The 22410-nt window shown below is 45.3% G+C and overlaps 1 protein-coding gene across 1 annotated transcript; it reads right to left on the minus strand.

Moving 5' to 3' along the window:
- Nucleotides 1-5472: 5472 nt before the first annotated feature.
- LOC125947111 (uncharacterized) lies at nt 5473-21564 on the minus strand. Its single transcript, XM_049671467.1, has 5 exons — nt 21532-21564; nt 16861-16973; nt 11604-11673; nt 6838-6918; nt 5473-5630 (listed from the first exon to the last, which is right to left on the minus strand). The coding sequence occupies exons 1-5, from the start codon at nt 21562-21564 to the stop codon at nt 5598-5600; spliced, it is 330 nt and encodes a 109-aa protein (XP_049527424.1). The 3' UTR covers nt 5473-5597.
- Between the last annotated feature and the right edge of the window lie 846 nt (nt 21565-22410).

Genomic DNA, 22410 nt, shown 5'->3' on the forward strand with positions numbered 1-22410 from the left:
GCACTTTAAGTTGCGATGTAGGCCGCCCTTGACAAACTACAAGCAGTGTGTGGTCCCAGAATTTCAGTTTTTCATCGTGCACGGTGGCCGACCTTGGAATGGCGTCGTTTACGATGTCGTCATTGACACCAGCAACGAATGGCTTCAACATTGAAAGTAATCGATTTTCATCGCTCCTGCCGCAAGACGAGCGTCAAGCTTCGTTACGAAGGAGACACACTACTGGGTCATGTCAAGGTGGGCAACGTCAGTTATTTGGCGCGTCCTTATGTTACCTGACGCCTGCTATGCCGAAAATGCTTAAAGCTAGGCCACTTCACGGATGTCTGCGCAGTGCAGATAACGTGGTGCCGCTGTGCAGGCAGACACGACATGTTACTATGTGCAATGCCAGAAATAAAGTTCTCGGCTTGTGATCCACCACGCGAAGTGAATTCTAATGGGGGACCGAAACATAAAATTAGGGAAAAATACTGGACCGAATAGCGAGATCAGTGTGTCACACATCGAGTCGGCAGCGCAGGTGTAGCATCGGAGGAGCCAATCGCGCCGTCGACGTGGACAAACGGCAGGATCAAACGATAAACACCTGACATTAGTTGTGAAGACCCAGCATAACCTGGTTAAATTAGCAGCGATTGACCTTTTTCGGCCGTTAAGCGAGGAACGTGAGTCCGGAATCAAACGCATGACCACGCTTGCCGCAGCGGTCGCATACTTTAAAATACGAGGGTGACGAACAACAATCGGGCACAGATACATGCCCATCTGACTCTGTCGTAAAGGCCATGCTGCGGCGAATAATAAACGTCCAAAAGCTGATAATCTGTGGCCTAATACGCCAGTGGCGTTTCAAGCAGCGAAAATTATTCAAGTGTATAGATAGTCTCACGGTGACACTTCAGTCACGCCTAGCTCTGCCCGCGAAGGTATACATCTGCTGTGACGTTTGATTATATGCTTTGCTCAGAAACATTACACTGCACAACTCTCGTCCCCATCCAATTCACCATATCCTCCGGCATCCTCTTCTCATCCTGTCTCTCTTGTTACCCCAAACCCATTGCCCAGCGTGGAGTGGAAGGCTGGAGGCACTGGACTTAGACCGACCTCTGTCCATGACTCTGGCGTTAATGGTCTCTCTGGATTTTGAAACAAAAAAGCCTCGTTGGGCTCAGGGGGAGTGCTGTGTTCTCACGATGCGTAGTTTTCTAGCACCGCCCATGGGTCTATTGAAAAGTACTAAAGACAGACACTTGATGCATTGTATTTTTCATTCCAAAGGTGAGCGCTGGTTCTTCAGTACGATCACGGATATCAATCGAAGCGTTTTGTCAAATTTTGAACATTTTGGTGCAGAAAAAGTTTTGGAAACTCACTATGGGTTGCATTTCTTCTTGCTTCGGAACAAAATGCTGTCCTTTAACAATGAACAGTTTACAAGACCTGTGTACACGCTGGAAAATTTTGTGACGTCACTGCGAACTGATACAAGGTCTGCTGGAACAGCGTTGAGATCCGTTATTTGTTTTTTACGCTAGTTTTCTGAAGCACTAAGCCTCCCCTTAGATGAAAATTTGTGATTTACCCTTGGAGTTGTTTTATTTACCACAAGTAGTGCACGTTATTTAGCATATCGGCCTTAAATAATAGAAACATCGCGAGGCAGAAACATACACAGCTATAATACCTTCCGGCTTGAAAGCAGTCCGCACGAGAATAAACGTGCCTCACTCCGAAGCCGCACAAGATACCCTAGAAGAAAGCGCAGTAAATTGCCGTATCAAGGCATTGTACGCTTGCTTTTTTTCAATAAGCCTTTTATTAGACTTGTGTACATAGTCTTGGACGAGTCGTTTAGAACACACATTTGCATGTACATCGGCCGTGACTTCTGGTACAGGTGATGGAACGGCCCTGGGTACACGGGAGGCTCAGCAGTTGCCCACAAGGGTTTCTGTCCCCGACTGGCGATAGAAATAAAGGAAGGAATAATAAAGACCTGATCACAAGTAGTATTCTGGCGTGGCAAACACAACGAAGACCGGCGCAATGTATCACCTCTTAATTCAAAGGACCCTAAACATAGTTACCTAATTTCCGAGTTTCCTTGCACGCATCTAAGCGCACGAGAAAAGAATGAGCTTAAAAGACAGTGAACTGAAGCGTATATAGTTAACAAAAACGCATTAGACACAACTATAACGACCTCACATTTTCACCACTAAACACTGGCTGGGTTCACTGGCTTGAGAGCTTCGCAAATAAACACTAGAGAAGCTGCAAGACGGTCGATGGTTCAAGAAATCGGTGGTTATAAATTTGTTTCCGGGTTTTGAAGATACGCTGTATTGCAATATTTCTCTTTCGACTCCTCGTAGATCACGACACTGCACATTTTTATCATGCATGTTCTGCAATGTTGCCAACATTGCAACAACGTTTCATCTTGTTCCAAGTTTTGCTAGTATATAACTTGTAGTTCTATTTATGTTCTAATTAGTGCAAATTTATTCATTTACCTCGAATATTTTTCTACAAGAAACCCCTTCACAAAAGCTAGAAAGTGTACAGGCGTTTAAGGAAACTTAGTTATCAGATTAAAGAAATGAAAATTTCGCATTTTTTTCTGCGACTACACATTCAAGCTCTCAATTACTGAACTAAATGGCTAACGAGGAACTAAGCGGCCACAGCTATCTTTATGTTACGCTGGATCGCATGTTTGCTGCACCTTTTCGGACGAGTTTTTGCGTAATTCTTCCCAACGCTTCCACAACATACTGTTTCCATGCTTCATAAACGAAATGCAGCGCTACAATGTTGGGTACAAGTATGAATTCAGTGAGAGCATCAGTCCCACAAAAGCACTTGCGCTGGTACCTCTTTCTTGTGACATTCTCTTACTAGCATGGCGCCTACTTTATCATGTATTAGAAACTCGTCCAGCAGTCTATTCTAGCACAGTTTCATTGTTACACGGAGTGCGACATAGTTGTTTCCGTCGAAGCACACTGCACGTGCACTGCCACTGTCTTTAGGAAACTTGCAGGACATATTTGTCGGAGCGACATCAGTAAAGGCATACGTGTGACCTCTGGTTATGGAGCACCCACAAGCCGGCGTGGCAAATAATATGAGAAGTGCCTAAGTGACTCTGCGGGATCCTTACTTACCGCATGCGCAAGTGCACCGTTGTTGGCCGATGAAGCAAGCGACGTTGTTCGGGCATCCCAGGTCCGGACAATCGTTCTCATCTGTGGTGAGAAACAAAAAAATTATTAGAACTACGGGGACGTGTTTCTGACGAAGAACCATAAGAAACAAAGTGAAATTAGGCTGAAAATTAAATTCTGCGATTTCACGTGTCAAACGTGTGGTCGGATTACAAGGCACGCTGCAGTGGGCGATTCAGGAAAAATGCTGACCACTTGGGAATGCGTTAACGTTAGCCTAACGCACGGTACAACGGAGGTCTTGGACTTCGCCCCACCGAAATGCGGCCGACGCGGTCTGGGAATTCATCCGCTGACCTCGTGGTAAGCGCTAAGCCACTACAGCGGGTACGATTTTAGCACGTTGAGTTCCTATAATGTTTGATTATCTTATTTCGAATGCTGTTAACAAAAATTTGGCATTTTAAGTGCATAACAAAGTAGGTAACTGAATGTAAAATTATTAAAACATTTTGCGGTTACCAGAATGCATTGTTTATTTCACAGATAGTTGCCACGTTTCCGAACCGGACATTGGTAATGTTTATAATATTTCCAGTTCAAGGAGCGTCGTATTTTAAAATTAGAGAAATTAGTCACGCATAAGAAGCAACGGCTTCAGGATACCTCCAAAAGCCTGGTGAAAAGCTGTATAAAGGAGCCGACCTATATGTTTTCAACTCAAACCACACCTAGAATGCAGATTCGAGCTCCCATAATTTCTCTAATTTCGCTCATTTCATTGTGAATGCTGTTAAGGAAATGGGTATTCTAAGTGCATCAAAAAGAGGTGATTTACTGGTCCGGAAGCTGAATTATCCTGAAATTTCTACACTATCGAAGTAAAGTTTGCGTAATTATACGACCTTAACGAAGGCGATGTGAACGACTGCATGATGCCTTTGAAGTTACAGTAAAAAGCTGTAAAGGTGAATTAAAATGTATATGCTGCATAATGAAGCATAACAAGCATATCCGTGACAAATAAACATTTAATGAATGGAATGGAAAACAATTTCTTGCGGTCCTTCGGAACGTGCACTAGCACGTAGTGGGCCGCTCCCACGTCGGGACAGAAAGGCCTAGCCTCTCCGCTACGTCGCGGGCCCGTTATACTGCCCATAGTTGTGCTTCAAAATCTGGACAGCGTAGAGCAGCCTCCCACTTGGACGACGTAACGTCTTCGTGACCCCGTAATGCGGGACACCGCGAGGCACCCATTTTGATTTCGTCCTGATATATAACATTCGAATTGAGCACATTTGTGGGCTGTGTATATAGAAGAAAACGTATATTATCGTGACAGCGTTAACTGCCCCGTGTCTCAGAAAAACCGGCGTTGGCGTAAGCGCCGGTGTCGTTGGAGGAAATAATCATGCCGAACCACAATCATCCCGAACCACCCCGACCGGGCAGGCCCTAGCTTCGCGTGGCGCAAGGTGTTAGGAAAGAAAATTGGAATTTCTCAAAGTAAAATCCGTCAGAAAATTCGCAAAGTACGACTTAACCACAACCTACAGACGTGATAGCGTCTGATTCTAATTTAAATATACAAGAATAAAAGCCTGATTAGCACCCAGGGATCTTTGAATACTATCGCGTTCCACTCTTAAAGGCGAAGCTTAAGCGTGTCCCAAATTTTATTTGTGAACTGACTGTAAGGACAGTAACATACACGGAAATCTTTGCATAGGTTCCACTACTACGATTTTATGTGGCTTATGAAAAAAATTTATATTTTAGCGTGAAAGCGTTAAGAGCCCCGTGTCGCAGAAAATCGGGCGTTGGCGTCCGCATGCGATGTCGGTGTCCGTGGCGGTGAAAATACATCCCCAACAGCCCATACCACGCAGACCCTCCACGTGGTGCAAGGGTTAGGTGAACAAAAATTGAATTTCTCACAGTGCAATTCGTTAGAAAAATGGTAAAGTACGACTTTACCATTCGGCGTCGGATTGTATACCATTCGGCGTCGAATTGTAATTTGAATGTACGAGAAAACATTCTGTTACGAGGAAACTCAAACACAAAGCAGAATTTCCAGCATTTCTACCAGACCTACAGCTGCCCGGTCGGGTACTTTACTTGCGCAAATGATATCCAGATGGCGCTCGCATCCTCGCCAGGTTAAATTGGGACTTCGCCTGCCTAATGCGTTTTAGACACGCGCGCGTCGGTGCAATAGCAAACAATCAATAAAATAATCAAAAAGGTGCTAGTAAATTGCCGTATCAAGGCATCGTACGCTTGCTTTTTTTCAATAAGCCTTTTATTAGACTTGTGTACATAGTCTTGGACGAGTCGTTTAGAACACACATTTGCATGTACATCGGCCGTGACTTCTGGTACAGGTGATGGAACGGCCCTGGGTACACGGGAGGCTCAGCAGTTGCCCACAAGGGTTTCTGTCCCCGACTGGCGATAGAAATAAAGAAAGGAATAATAAAGATCGGCACACAAGCAGTATGCTAGCGTGGCAAACACAACGAAGACCGGCGCAATGTATCACCTCTTAATTCAAAGGACCCTAAACATAGTTACCTAATTTCCCAGTTTCCTTGCACACATCTAAGCGTACGAGAAAAGAATAAGCTTAAAAGACAATGAACTGAAGCGTATATAGTTAACAAAAACGTATTAGACACAACTATAACGACCTCACATTTTCACCACTAAACACTGGCTGGGTTCACTGGCTTGAGAGCTTCGCAAATAAACACTAGAGAAGCTGCAAGACGGTCGATGGTTCAAGAAAGCGGTAGTTATAAATTTGTTTCCGGGTTTTGAAGATACGCTGTATTGCAATATTTCTCTTTCGACTCCTCGTAGATCACGACACTACACATTATCATGCATGTTCTGCAATGTTGCCAACATTGCAACAACGTTTCATCTTGTTCCAAGTTTTGCTAGTATATAACTGGTAGTTCTATTTATGTTCTAATTAGTGCAAATTTATTCATTTACCTCGAATATTCTTCTACAAGAAACCCCTTCACAAAAGCTAGAAAGTGTACAGGCATTTAAGGAAACTTAGTTATCAGATTAAAGAAATGAAAATTTCGCATTTTTTTTCTGCGACTACACATTCAAGCTCTCAATTACTGAACTAAATGGCTAACGAGGAACTAAGCGGCCACAGCTATCTTTATGTTACGCAGGATCGCATGTTTGCTGCACCTTTTCGGACGACTTTTTGCTTAATTCTTCTCAACGCTTCCACAACATACTGTTTCCATGCTTCATAAACGAAATGCAGCGCTACAATGTTGGGTACAAGTATGAATTGAGCGAGAGCATCAGTCCCACAAAAGCACTTGCGCTGGTACCTCTTTCTTGTGACATTCTCTTACTAGCATGGCGTCTACTTTATCATCTATTAGAAACTCGTCCAGCAGTCTATTCTAGCACAGTTTCATTGTTACACGGAGTGCGACATAGTTGTTTCCGTCGAAGCACACTGCACGTGCACTGCCACTGTCTTTAGGAAACGTGCAGGACATATTTGTCGGAGCGACATCAGTAAAGGCATACGTGTGACCTCTGGTTATGGAGCACCCACAAGCCGGCGTGGCAAATAATATGAGAAATGCCTAAGTAACTCTGCGGGATCCTTACTTACCGCATGCGCAAGTGCACCGTTGTTGGCCGATGAAGCAAGCGACGTTGTTCGGGCATCCCAGGTCCGGACAATCGTTCTCATCTGTGGTGAGAAAGAAATAAAAATTATTAGAACTACGGGGACGTGGTTCTGACGAAGAACCATAAGAAACAAAGTGAAATTAAGCTGAAAATTAAATTCTGCGATTTCACGTGCCAAACGTGTGGTCGGATTACAAGGCACGCTGTAGTGGGTGATTCAGGAAAAATGCTGACCACTTGGGAATGCGTTAACGTTAGCCTAGCGCACGGTACAATGGAGGTCTTGGACTTCGCCCCACCGAAATGTGGCCGACGCGGTCTGGGAATTCATCCGCTGACCTCGTGGTAAGCGCTAAGCCACTACAGCGGGTACGATTTCAGCACGTTGAGTTCCTATAAAGTTTGATTATCTTATTTCGAATGCTGTTAACAAAAATTTGGCATTTTAAGTGCATAACAAAGTAGGTAACTGAATGTAAAATTATTAAAACACTTCGCGGTTACCAGAATGCATTGTTTATTTCACATAGAGTTGCGACGTTTCCGAACCGGACATTGGTAATGTTTATAATATTTCCAGTTCAAGGAGCGTCGTATTTTAAAATTAGAGAAATTAGACACGCATAGAAGCAACGGCTTCAGGATACCTCCAAATTCCTGGTGAGAAGCTGTATAAAGGAGCCGACCTATATGTTTTCAACTCAAACCACACCTAGAATGCAGATACGAGCTCCCATAATTTCTCTAATTTCGCTCATTTCATTGTGAATGCTGTTAAGGAAATGGGTATTCTAAGTGCATCAAAAAGAGGTGATTTACTGGTCCGGAAGCTGAATTATCCTGAAATTTCTACACTATCGAAGTAAAGTTTGCGTAATTATACGACCTTAACGAAGGTGATATGAACGACTGCATGATGCCTTTGAAGTTACAGTAAAAAGCTGTAAAGGTGAATTAAAATGTATATGCTGCATAATGAAGCATCACCAGCATATCTGTGACAAATAAACATTTAATGAATGGATGGAAAACAATTTCTTGCGATCCTTCGGAACGTGCACTAGCACGTAGTGGGCCGCTCCCACGTCGGGACAGAAAGGCCTAGCCTCTCCGCTACGTCGCGGGCCCGTTATACTGCCCATAGTTGTGCTTCAAAATCTGGTTAGCGTAGAGCAGCCTCCCACTTGGACGACGTAACGTCTTCGTGACCCCGTAATGCGGGACACCGCGAGGCACCTATTTTGATTTCGTCCTGATATATAACATTCGCATTGAGCACATTTGTGGGCTGTGTATATAGAAGAAAACGTATATTAACGCGACAGCGTTAACTGCCCCGTGTCTCAGAAAATCCGGCGTTGGCGTAAGCGCCGGTGTCGTTGGAGGAAATAATCATGCCGAACCACAATCATCCCGAACCACCCCGACCGGGCAGGCCCTAGCTTCGCGTGGCGCAAGGTGTTAGGGAAGAAAATTGGAATTTTTCAAAGTAAAATCCGTCAGAAAATTTACAAAGTACGACTTAACCACAACCTACAGACGTGATAGCGTCTGATTCTAATTTAAATATACAAGAAAAAAAGCCTGATTAGCACCCAGGGATCTTTGAATACTATCGCGTTCCACTCTTAAAGGCGAAGCTTAAGCGTCCCCCAAACTTTATTTATGAACTGACTGTAAGGACAGTAACATACACGGAAATCATTGCATAGGTTCCACTACTACGATTCTATGTGGCTTGTGAAAAAAATTATATTTTAGCGTGACAGCGTTAACGGCCCCATGTCGCAGAAAATCCGGCGTTGGCGTCGGCATGCGATGTCGGTGTCCGTGGCGGGGAAAATACATCCCCAACAGCCCATACCACGCAGACCCCCCACGTGGTGCAAGGGTTAGGTGAACAAAAATTGAATTTCTCACAGTGCAATTCGTTAGAAAATGGTAAAGTACGACTTTACCTTTCAGCGTCGGATTGTTTAGCATTCGGCGTCGATTTGAATGTACGAGAAAACATTCTGTTACGAGGAAACTCAAACACAAACCAGAATTTCCAGCATTTCTACCAGACCTACAGCTGCCCGGTCGGGTACTTGCGCAAATGATATCCCGATGGCGCTCGCATCTTCGCCAGGTTAAATTGGGACTTCGCCTACCTAATGCGTTTTGGACACGCGCGCGTCGGTGCAATAGCAAACAATCAATAAAATAATGAAAAAGGTGCTATGGCCTTCACATTTCAATATAAGACCACTTATATTGCCTCTGGAAAGACGTCATCCCAGCAATGCATTTATGTTTAAAAGTGACGCTGAACTTAAGGCGATCGGTGTAAGCTTGCTCTTTGTAAGTGGCTTTCCCACGTTTTGTGTTGCAGTGAAGCGCTTCCACTGAAAGAAAAATGCGATGCGAACGGGGCCCGATAACGCTATTGCGTTCCACTTTTTAAGGTGAAGCTTAAGCGTCCTCCAACTTTTATGCACTGTGTAATGCTCTCCAAAAATAAATAATTCCCGGGTCGTGGCTCTATCCTACTCTGGTAGCTGCAGACTGCATTGTATTCCACGATTACCCACTCAAAGTCAAAAACAACTTGGCCTACGCATCATAAATTTTGAAATGTTTACAACAGCTAGTGATTGTTTCTGATCAAATTCGTAGTTCACCTAGTAAATATATCCTTTATAAAATTTGTAGTAATTATATTCCTTGAAATAACGTATATAGACAAAAAGCACCAAAAATGTCTGCATAAGGAAGCACCTTCCCTCTATCTCCTCACTAACTTGAAAACAGCAGCAAAAGTGTACTAATCTGTATTGCACAATACCTCTTCAAATATCCAGAAGTGACAATTTACGAGCTCTTGCTGAACATTACTGGTGGAACTTCCTTTCTAAATTCATCGCCGACATCCTGCAGTGCTGCTCAACCCGGCACAAGCTGACTACGTCTTACTATCCACAGACTAATGGTCTCACGGAACGTCTGAATCGAACCCTGACAGACATGCTTGCAAAGTATGTCTCGTCCGACCATACTGATTGGGATCTTCCATTACCCTATGTCACATTTGCCCACAATTCTTCGCGCCACGACACGGCCGGTTAATGTCATTTCTTTCCGTTGTTCGGCCGAGAACCCACATTGCCACTGGACACATCCCTTCCATCCGCTGCAGCCGAGACCAGCGAATGCGCACTTCACGCCATCACCAGGGCAGCCCAAGCACAGGAAATTGCCCGCTCTCGCCTCCTGACGTCCCAAGAGATCCAACGGCGTTTGTGTGATCGTCAACACAGAGACGTCCGCGTTTCGCCTGGATCTCTGGTACTCCTGTGGTCCCCGCCACGTCAGGTTGGCCTGTTACAAAAACTCCTGTCTCGGTACACAGGTCCATATCGAGTGCTGCGTGCCGTGACTCCAGTTATGAAATCGCCCCAGTCAGTACCAGTGCTTCATCCGCCCCGAATTGCACTGACGTTGTGCATGTCCCACGCCCCAAAGCGTATCACTCTCCTGTTACCACTGATATTTAGACGCACCGGGATGGTGCTTCTGCCCCCGGGGATAATGATACATGTATATTGTGTGTTTCTTATGGACGATGCGCGCGGGCAGCCTGATGAAGAAGAGGAACTGTTTCTTGCTCTCGGACGCTTTTGAAACTGCGCGAACTGCGCGAAAAAACGAAGACACAAGAAAGAAACACACACGACACCACGAGCGATCGTGGTGTCCTTTGTGTTTCTTTTGTGTGTCCTCGTTTTTTCGCGCACTTTTAAAAACGTCTAAAAGCTGTGAACCAACTTGCCCGCCAGAACGTTCTACTAAGTACATTTCTTATCCTATGGGCTCTATTTTATGTGCGCAACCTAAGCAAGATGCATCTATTTCATGTGTGAACCTCATCGCAGTGTCCACATGCCGGTACCGTGTTCTGGCCTATTGCCTGAAGCGAAGGATTGTCCCTCCACAAGTTCAAGCGATATTTGGGCTTCTGGTTCCGTCTTGGGGCCACGTCCGAAATATTGCCAAGATATTGAAGTCCGAATGATGAAGAAACGTAAGACTCTACTCTGACTGGCTAAAAGTGCTACTACAATGCAACCAGAAGGCGTTCGTGGCGGCCGGTTGTTTTGGCGCATATAAAATGTTAGCTGCGAGCGCTGCAAAGTTCTTGTGGCAACGTGCAAGCTGGGCTCTCCCTGAGAAAAGCCAAGGAAAACGTGTCTGCCAGCACTCTCACCGTTCTTGAGATCGTTGTTCTGCCTGAAGATGAACAGGGGATACCCGAAAAAGGGCCGAAATTTTCGTTCGGGCCAGCACCCAAGCGGTCGGAGCTTCTTGCCTTGGTGCCTAGAGTTGGACAGCGAGTTCCGGAAAGCAGCGGGAACGCGTTGTAAGGGGACGGAGTGATCAGCCAGCGAAAAACAAAACCCCTGCGCTCGTGGTGTCCTGTGTGTTTCTTTCGTGTGCCCTCGTATTTTTTGCGCAGTGTTAAAAGCGTCTAAAAACTATGAACCAACTAGCCCGCCAGAACGTTTTTGCTCTCGAGCTGTCGGCTGAACTCGCCAGCGCTGCAGTTGTCTTGTGTAAATATACCTTGTCTCCAGTGCTAAACCCTCTTTGTTCGCAAATAGAAACCTACAAATATCATCACAGTCAGATTTTTGTATACGTCCAAGCTTTTCCTTAAAATTAGCTCTAAAATTTGTCCAAGTAGAATTGTCATAGAGTTTGCATTGCCTGAAGCCACGGTTGCCATGATGGTGAACAGCAGAAAACCAAGTGCGACAAACTTTCCTCCCATGGTGGCCTGCAACGAGAAATGAAAAATAGCCACATATGATTTCACCACAACACCATTTATTCTTAAGTCCTTCTAGCTTGCTTCGAAAATCCTTGAGGGAGTTTCTGAAGATAAAAAAAAAACTTATGGTGCTAAGTACAGGCTTCTTTAGTAGGAACGCCTTATTTACTCGGCTATTGATCACCGTAAATTTAAGAGGGAAGTCGCCTCCTTCATTGTGTTGCCACATGAAACTCTTCAGTGATCACCAAAGAACATTTTCTCCATTACTTTGATTGTGTTTTGAGTATATAGGAGTATATTTATCAGGAACTTACTGGAAATGGTATTACTACCAAATCTGACAGTTCACTGCAAGGATCTAGGAAAACATCTTATCTCAAAAGAGCTGCTAACCACTGATAAGAAATACATTTAGCAGAAACTACTACCTCATCTCGCGACCAGAAGCAAAACAAACAAGAAAAGAACGGTTCCTCGTACCTTTGATTGTCCCTAAGCGTACAGCTTTAGATCATATGCAAAAGCGCAATTCCGTAGAGTAGCTTTCCAGCAGGTGCTCGAGTTACTTGCTACTATGCTCCTCCGGCACGCGGATGGCTTCTGCGGAGTTATGGCTCGAGTTGCCGCCTATTTATGTTGTTCCCACGACGGGTTAAGATAAATAAAAAAAGATGGAACATAAACAGCGGGCGAAAGTTGCACCCCGCTTTGACTAGCACGTTCCAAGGGCGTTCGTTACCTTGGTAGTGATGATATCAAGAGGCCTCTCGTTTAACGCTTTAGCGTTAAGGGCACTGCATCGTCGAAAATCCGGTGTCAGTGTCGGCATCAGGCGAAGATTATGTCAGCGGAAATTTATTATATATTTAGGTATATGTATATGCCATGCCTTGCTATATGGCATGTGGTATATGCGGGTTGTACTACCACACTATTCCGTCACTAACGTTGATCATACCTTGTCTTACAGTCTTGACAAAGTTATTCCTCGGAATTTTGAGAATGACAGCCGACAAACAAATGCCATGAAAGAAAACACCGACAACGCATGCCTTTGATGGTAAATCTTCTCAGAGTGAAATATTAAAAGTGCGAAAACATAACAGAAGCCTGAAAATTATGTAATTTTTTTAGCGCGGCTGTGGACTGCCTCCGCGATCGGCGCATACAAGAAGCTGCGTTTCTACCAGAAAGCTCGTCTTCGTGCAAAGCGTTCGCCGCCAGCATTTCCCGGTAAACATTACGGTTACATAAGTTGCAGTTTCCGGGAAGCGTGAGAAGCAGTCAGGGATCTTTGAATGCTATCGCGTTCCATTTGTTAAAGGTGAAGCTTAAGCGTCCTCCAAATATTTGACTTCTGGATCTTTTTTTAGGACAATCTGCTGCGCACGCTTGCTGAACAGGTGAAATGATAGGTGAGAATATTTATAGTTTCACCTTAGCAGCAAGAAGATGGGAATATTTGTGCAATTAACGATGCCGAACATATATAATAGAACCATTCCGTAGAAAAGGAAACAAACAGAAAACGAAGGTTTTCTTGCTACCGCAAGAATGCGGTGTCTATTAACGGATAAGATTTCGTTCTTCTCGCAGGCGAGTGTTTGTGCATATTTTTCTCCCCGGTCGGCTCGCCTGCGGTGCAATGCTCTTGGGTCATTTTACTGTTTCTGATGAATCGTCTGTGTCGGCACGTAACCTTGAAGTTCATTACAGCGCCGCATAATGTTTCTTTTCTTTACTTTGCTAACAAAGGCATTTTTCCTGACTAGCGTGCCATCGCTTATAAAGTTTCTGTCAGCGTAGCTCAGCTTCATTGGTGATGACAAACATCCAGGAGAAAATAAAAACTTATTAAAGGATGCGAGAACGCAATGTAACTGCGAAATTGGGCTACCAGTTTGGAAGATTTATTTTTTCTGGTGCCTAATTAAAACTAAATTTTGCGCTTTTCAGTCTAAAAATTTCTAGTGTTTCCCGCACGAAAAAATTTATTGACAGAAAGCTTTAAAACCATCTAAACATCGTCCAATTTAATACTTTCTTCTTATAGGGAAGTGAATTTCAGGGCTTCTAATTATGACCAATTCTTACTGTATAAAAATTTAAGGTACATTTACTAAACAGACAATATTGATACCTGTATATGCGCCTACGCGACGGCACTCTGCAGAAAATTTTATTAACAATTACCGATGCGTTGAGGAAGTGTTTCTTTGATATACCTGAGGCTTTGTACAAAGCACGTTATGTGAGACTTATACGCTGTCAAAGTCTATGTTCATCCTAATCCAGCAGACAATTCGTAACGAGTACGTACACCTTGCGCTCCCCTGAGTTCTACTTCAAAGATCATATTTACCTCCGAAAACAAAAGGTATAAGCCGTACTCCATACGTGCCCTTACCAAACACGCGCTAATAGTAGATAAACGTTTGATGGTGCGGTAGAACTCATGTGTATTTGGAGGAAGTAACTCCTTGAGCAAAGAATGCTGCAACCAGTACTTCCACAACGTTTTCCAAGTTTTAGCATTGTCTGAGTTATGACCGCCGGGCTGCTCTATACAAGGTTCTTTGCTGGAGACGGACGGAATGCACCCCTTTGCAACAGTCCTTGGAGACAGCTGCTAAAATTGCGAACCGAAGTGCACCAGATCTCAAAACTATCGGTCCGGTACAGTTCGCGGGAGATGCGGCTCGAATCGCGCTTCGGAATAGTTTTCAAGAGGCATCGGCAGTGGTGACCGGAGCTGGAGAAGGCTTCACTGTGCCTGCCGTGCTTCCTGGGGCCGCTGCCTGTCCTAGGCCGAATGACCATGAAAGTCAAATGCGGTAACACGCAAGTGGACAGCTCGTTGGTTGTAGTAGATTGCGGCAGGCCTCTATTGTGCGGATTGAACACTATCCATGCCTTCAAGAATGCCGGCATGGCGCTACTGGAAGAATGCGCACCGCAGCGAAAGCGAAGCTTTTAGCTGAATTCTTTGAAATTTTTGAAGAGCGGTGGGGTTGTTGCAACGGGCTCCCTGTAACGCTGCACAGAAAAGAAGCCGCTATACCACGCTTTCTCAAGGCTAGACTAGTGGCGTAGGCGCTTCGCGAAAAGGTGTCTGCAGAAATCGATCGCCAAGTGCACGAAGGAGTGCTTTCGCCAGTGAGAGTTTGCGAGTGGGCTACGCCCGTCATGCCATTAGTGTAACGAAACGGTGATATCCGGCTGTGCGGCGACTTTAAACTAGCCGTGAATCCGGCAACACATTTAGAACAATACCCGTTGCCGAAGATTGAGGACATATTCGCATCTCTGTACGGGGGTGGGGTGTTCACCACTTTGGATTTACGTCTCGCGTATAATCAACTTACACTGGACGACGAAGCAGCAAAAATGGCGGTGTTGAACACACACAAAGGTTTATTGCTTACAACCACCTAGCTTTCGATATCGCATTGGCTCCAGCCTTGTTCCAGTGCCGCATCGAGTCCATCCTTCTAAAATGCCTGCCTCGGATCAAGGTGTACTTAGATGACATTATTGTAGCCGAAAAGCGAAACGACGATTCATGGCTCCGGCAAGTCTTCGAGCGGCTGCGCTACAATGGAATCACGTTGAACCCGGAGAAGTGTAGGTTCAGGGAGAAGCAAGTTGCCTTCTTGGGCCACAAGATCGACGCAACTGGCCTGCACCCGCCCCACAACATGGAAGCCATCACCGCAGCACCCAGACCAGAGACGGTGAACCAGTTGAAATCATTTTTGGGGTTGACCACATATTACGCCAAGTTTTTGCCCAACCTTGCAGCCACGATGGAGGCACTCTATCGGCTCCTGGCTAAAGGAGCACGGTGGCAATGGAAAGCCTAACATGAAAACGCTTTCCAAGCAGCCAAGCGTGTCATGGTGGAATCGAAACTTCTCGTACACTATGACCCCCAAAAGCGGTCGCGGCTTGAATGCGACGCTTCGCCGGTTGGGGTCGGCGCGGTGCTATCACACCGAATTGGCAAGATAGGCTATCCTAGATCTTTCCGTTCAAGACCACTCACACCTCGCTGAGCGGAATTATTCACAGTTGGAGAAAGAAGCGTTGGCCTTAGTGTACGGCATTACCAGGTTCTGAGATTACTTGTTGCCGAATCATTTCACTCTGGTAACAGACCACAAGACGTTGACGGGACTGTTTCACCCAGAGAAGCCGATCCCACACATTGGAGCTGCGAGAATTCAGCGATGGGCCTTGCTATTTTCGGCCTACCAATATGATATCGAGTACCGCCGAGGACAGTTGAATGCTAACGCTGACGCTCTCACTCGCCCTCCATTACCGAGCTTGGGGGACCGAGAAGGGCAGGAGCCGTTGGAATACGTGCTCTATACGCGCGGTCTAAAGATTATGGCCCTTTCCGCTCGCCATTTAGCGGATCTGAGCAGCACAGATGATACGCTTCGTCAGGTTCTTCTCGAGGTGATCTCACGCAAGGCGTGGATCACGCGTGGGTGGCAACCGCGCTTAGCTAAAGCACAGCAACGAATTTTGCCATACTCTCACTGCCATGACGAGCTCGTGGCCAATCACGATCTAATCTACTGGGGCCATCGTGTAGTGTTGCCGGAGGCGGCACGACGGTGCATGCTGGAAGAACCGCACGACAGTCACCCCGGTATTAGTGCCATGAAGCGCACAGCGTATCCCGGATTAGATAGGGACATCGAAGAGATGGTTCAAAGGTGCCCTCAATGTATACAAAGCTGATCCATGCCAACCGCTGCAATTGCGTCTCCATGGCCAGCGAGCAACAAACCATGGTACAGGTTGCACATGGGTTTTGCAGGTCCCATCAATGGTTACCAAGTTTTTGTGTTGGTTGACGCCGAGACGAAGTCGATTGAGGCCGTACCTTTGAAGACCGGCACAGCGGACACCACCATTCAAGCACTCCAGGGTATTTTCCCACGTATTAGACTACTGTACTCTTTAGTATCAGATAATGGACCACAGTTTTCAAGTGCCACGATGTCCGGTTTCTTGCAAAGAAGCCGTGTTAAACACGTGAGAACAGCCCCATACCATCCGCAGTCGCATGGGTTGGCGGGACGAGCCGTGCGATCAATAAAAGAGGGGCTTCGAAAGAATCAGTTCGGTACATTACAATACCGACTAACAAAGTTTTATGCCGGTACAGAACGACACCTTTGGAAGGCGGAAAATCGCCAGCAGAACTGCTGTTGGGTTTTCGTCCCCGAACCGGGCTGACGGCTTCCTTCCCATATGCAAAGGAGGCGCAAGACAATGGTTCCAAGGCACTGGCGTCAGGAGCAAGAAAAGCACAAGTACGGTTTCCACCAGGAAGGCATGTATGGTCGCGCCACTATCGGTCGGGCCAGAGGTTGTTACCGGCGACAGTAATATCCACGACAGGAACACGTGTGGTTAGACTGCAAACACCAGAGGGACAGCAGCGGCGCCACATGGACAAACTCCGGCCACGGCTGGACACAGAGTTGCCACCTAGCAAGCAGAGCCAAGTCCGGACCAACGACGAAACTCAGTAGAGCCTTCAGCTAGCAGGAGTTCCTCACGGTACGGAAGTACGGGAAGCCAGCTCTCAAGCAAAAGACCAAGAGCTACCACGACGTTCGACTTCGCACCGGAAGCCACCAGGTCGTCTCACGTATACTAACTTAGGGGGAAGGGATGCATTGTTATCAAGCGCGCCTACTGATGTATAGCATGAGTAAGACGGCTTGCACGTGTCGCATTCTCGCTTATCAAGGCCGTTTCTGTCGCTTATCATGTGACCATTTCTGCTGACATAAAACCTGTAACACCTAGCAATAAACGTTCTTTGGTTCTGCCTCTACCTGCCCGCTAGGCGGTGTTATTTCACACGCAACTCGGTGTCACCATCAATATTACGAAACTTGATACGATCAGTACGAATGACGGCGCTGCGCGACACGAACTGCTGCGGATGGCGGCGCTAAGTGAACTGATGAGGCAAGCAAACTACTGCAGGTGGTGGTGCCAGGTGCGCTGATGACGTTCCGATCATTAAGTGGTTATCGCTCTTTCACGCCTAATCCATCTGCGACGAACTATTATGAACCATGAAAAACCGTACTCTGGCGGCGGCTATATGCCTTGCACGGACGCATGGGCCGTATCTTGAAAGCGATCTGCGATGGCGACAGAGAGTGTCGACAGCTGACAACTTCTCGTGATTCGTGTTCTAGTCGATACGTTCGCATTGAAGAGAGACGTGCAGGCCCCCATCTTGAAAGCGATCTGAGATGGGGCAGAGTAAGGTGAGTGCTGACAGCTTCATGTGCTCTGTGTTCTCACCGCTTATCTCGCATTCAAGCCAGACGCAGCACGAAAGGTGAATTCGCCCATTGCTGCTGGTGCTATTTTGAAAGCTATCGCCTTACTTGACGGACGCACGGTTTTCTCGTTGAGTAAGCATAGAGAAATACTTACGCATTTAATTTTACTGGATAAAATAATTTATTTGCAATTCGTTGGGTAGACTTGGAGCAGTTGCAAAACCTACCCCTACGACTTCCTAAGGGCTTGAGAAAGCCCCTGTATACCTTCGCCGTTCTTGATATGCGAGTTCTTTGATTAGCAGTAATCTGCGAAGGTTTTGTGCAAGCTGCGTGCGTGGCTTTTTTCTTTTATATTGTAACGCACAGTTGAGTGAAGGTACTTTAATTAGCTAACGTTGGGTGAACTTGTACCCGACAAACAGCTAAGAAAGTCTCGCTCCAACGTACACAGTCTTCGCCAAGAGTTCCACACACTTCTTCTTCTTCGTGCCCCGCCTGATGATCTCTTGCTCCGATCGCACGAGCCTTGTGCGCACGTGTTGGCCGCTTCGCTGCTGCTATCTTTCGTACGTAGCAACACATGGACGGGCGCGGGAGACGGCTGGCGCGCGAGATTTGAAGGCACCTTGTGTCAATATCTTCAGTCAGAGAGTCAAGTCGACGAGTCTCGCCTAACTGGCAGAGCACATTAAAAACGGCATATTATTCGATGTTCTTTGCTGGGCGTCATATATATAGCGCAGCTTGCCCTGTGAAAATGCAACAGCAATTTTATTGCGTGCCATTCATATTCAAATTTTGTAGGAGTACCCTTATGGTCTGACATAAGTAGACTTAGTCATGGGCACTTCCCGGACTTGATTGATGATAGCATTGGCGACCCAGTGGGTAGCAGGGTACCGCTCTGAGTTGGTATTGTCGGCTACCTGGCTGTTGTCGGCTACCTGGCTGTAACTGAGAAATTCATGGCAATATAGGAGTAGCAGGGGAGTTCTGTTGCTATGTGTCAAAGCCTTTTTCGAAATTCATGGCCTCACAAATGAACAAGTATAGCTTTCTATTTTGGCTCTGGCTGAGATTGAAGCATGCGACACCATAAAGAAGGAACTACATTCAAGAACTGTCACTGTGAACATACTAGCTATCTCGCTTCCTTGTGCTTATTCGTTAGGAGATTAATTTTTGATTGTCAGAGGTATTCTCTTGCCTTCGCTTCAGTTCCTTATTTCATGCATAGTCACCTCGATCTTCATGGAAGAGAACAAAGAGTAGGAACCTGCCTGTTTTGCGGCGTATGAATGGTCGGCCTTGCTATCGTACGTACGCACATACATACATAAATACATACACACACATACATACGTACACACGCACATTCATACCTCCATATATACATACATATAATTATTTAAGTAAGGCTCTAATGATTACGTATTTTTGATGGAGACTTCCATGCCAGTTGCCTTTAGGTGGATTGCAATGAGGTGTAGGGACGCAGTAGAATTAGGACTGCTGTCTGTGGTTGGCATTATCCCTGTATTATATCTACTGAGTAACGTCGATAATACACAACTAAAATACATATATTTACATTATCCCGATGATTCGCAAGCCGAGCTTGAAGAGTTTAGTGACAGTATGTCTCTGTGTAAGATCCTCATGTATTTGTGGCCACCTTTCTTGCTCTGAATCGCGATGAGCGCGTAATAGCGCAGACCATCAAGGGACACGTCACGACAACAACGCACTAGAGATTTCACTTCGAACTACTGTTTATTTCCAAAGTGAGTAAATTGTGTATCTTAAATCAGATACGCGTACACATATGCACAATCAAAAGGTTCAACAATCACACACCAAGTGTTCGCTCTTCAATCGTGACTGCTCTTTTCATCTATGAACACACAGAAATTACCTTCTCATTATTTGCTAGCATCCAGTCGCAATCAGCAGACATGCTGATGAAGGACTGTAAGCGAGGCGCTAAGTTCTCTCTTCGCATGATTGTTAGGTACTTTGGGGAAATAAATTGCTACTCACTGCTTCCAGTTGATCAAAAGGGTGGGTTTCAAAAAACCCACCCTTTTGGGTGGTTTCATTCAAAAAGGGTGGTTTCATTCAAAAGGCATTTATGACGCGAATTTACCTGACGTACTACATTCAGTTTTTCCTGATTCTAAAAGGCGTATCGCCTAATATTATTCCGAAAAAAGGAAAAATAGTTCTGTGGCTGTTTAAATATAAACATATACCTGACGGTGGAAAATGGCAACAACTGTTTGTGTGTTTATGCAGCTAGAACTTCCACGTTTGGATGTGCTTTCCGTGTCGTGGTTTCTGATAGCCGCACCTGCCTAAAACTGGTCAATTGATCTTTGTGGATCTACTTGATGTTTTTAAGCTTATAATTTATTTCCGTTCCTTTCTAGAATATGTGAACAGATTGTTGATTTCCTTTAATTCGCAGACAAGGAGTGACAGGCTGTCTTTTCAGTTCTGATTAACAGTCCATTTTATTCGATACCACCGACTTGACGAAATGCATCATTGAAAAACAATTCGTTGAGTAGGAACAATTGCCACATTGTACGGGCGAGGAGGAGAAAGAGAACATTTTACTGAAAAGGCAAAGAGGTCGTCTAAAACTCGTACGGAACAAAGAATGGTAAAATATGATTATGAATACACCAAGCAGAGATGCTTATCTAAAAATAAACCACGAAACACAGAGCTTTACTAATATCTTCAATCTATTCTCTGATGCTACTAAAGTAGTCCGTAACAACCCTGGTTTCATGTGGTTGCACACTGCGCCAAAAATAGCACTTTCTGACAGCATTTGCATTCCAATGCCAACCAGCGTAGAATCCAGCGCCTTCCGCAGCAGCATGGAGTCAGGGCAGTAGCAAAAAAAAAATAATAATAAAAAAACGACGCTGCAGAGTCTTAGGTACTGGACAGTGTTCACAGTCGCACGGCCGATAACACGGGCGTAGCTTCTCGTAAGGGCACGCCAAGGCAAATCCGTTCAACTTGTACTTCCTCGGCTTCATTTTTGTAGAAAAAAATGACATTAACTATTTCATCGCTCCTTCCTTAGGGGACTTATATTTGTTTAACCGTCACCGTATTCACAACAAAGGCTTTGGGTACTATGCAATTCTGGAGGCTTCCAGATCCGTCGATGATCTTTCTTTGTGTCATGAACGGTCGCTCTGCTTATATTTCACATGTTTTGAAGACAATAATGCTGTTTTCCAAGTACTGCGGCTCTTTAGAGTTGGCTCATAAAGTTCACAGCTTCGCCAGCTTTTTTATCACTGTATTTCTACATTTTACATCTGTTCTGTGGGTGTGAGCCGAGACGCAACATCTTTTACTTTCAGTTCCATCCTATAGAAATTGCTGAAATACCTAGTTCGTTTGAATGTTTTGACTAGCCTTGATAGAATTCTTGTGAACACAGGATGGAAGTCAGCCCGCTTGGCCAGACTACACGACTGGTCGAGGGTGCCTACCAAATACAATTACTCACCTTGGTGGTGAAAGGTTCATGGAAGCGATGCATCGTGCGAGCGCGAAGTGAAACCGTAATTTTGTAAATTCATAATGTAACATTTGTAGCGCACATGCATTGGATTTCGCCTAACACCCAAATTATAGGCTAAGCAGATTTTTAGTTGACGCGCTCTACTCATGAACGGCTGAAGAGCATTTGCGAGCGTTTGATAACGAAAGCAAAATGTCAATGGTCGTTCGTTCTAGGCAGAACAGGATGCATTTTGTGCTATCGGCTTGCATCATTGCTTACTTGTCATGTGACAAGGCGTCTATAGAAGGAACCAGCAGTGTAGTTAAGAGTGCGAAGAAATACTGTATGGAATGATAAAATCATTGGTAAAAAGAGAGCACGTACGTCACTGACCCAACTGAAAACAAAAATAAAATGATGTTTTGGGGATCCATACGGATCCCTTGTTTGCACTAAAATGTCGGCTCAGTAGAAAGTTGTTAAGCAGCGTAGAGCGCATGATGCGAAGTTTGGGCTACACCTGGTATAAAGTGCAAGAAGATCTATTGATTGTGTTACTTGTCATTTGACTTATTAGTGATTCGAGATCGAGATTCGAGATTGAACCTCGTTGTGGAAATCATCTCTGTGGCAACGATACCTAGTAACATTACTTAAAACTTCTGCAACACAACCTAAAGACCTTCTCCTTAGCGGTCATTGCATTCTCAACAACGGAACCGTGTGGATCCCAAAATGTTATCTCATTTTATTTTGGCCTTGGTCAGTGACCTCCTTCATTTTTAACAGCCGATTCGCAGGTCCTTCAGCGAAAAGTAAACGAGCACTACTACAACGTCACCAAGACCACTTCCGGATATTTCGATCTACATTGCTGAAACT

The sequence above is a fragment of the Dermacentor silvarum genome, chromosome 7 (genome assembly GCF_013339745.2).
Source record: "Dermacentor silvarum isolate Dsil-2018 chromosome 7, BIME_Dsil_1.4, whole genome shotgun sequence".
NCBI classification, from domain to species: Eukaryota; Metazoa; Arthropoda; class Arachnida; order Ixodida; family Ixodidae; genus Dermacentor; species Dermacentor silvarum.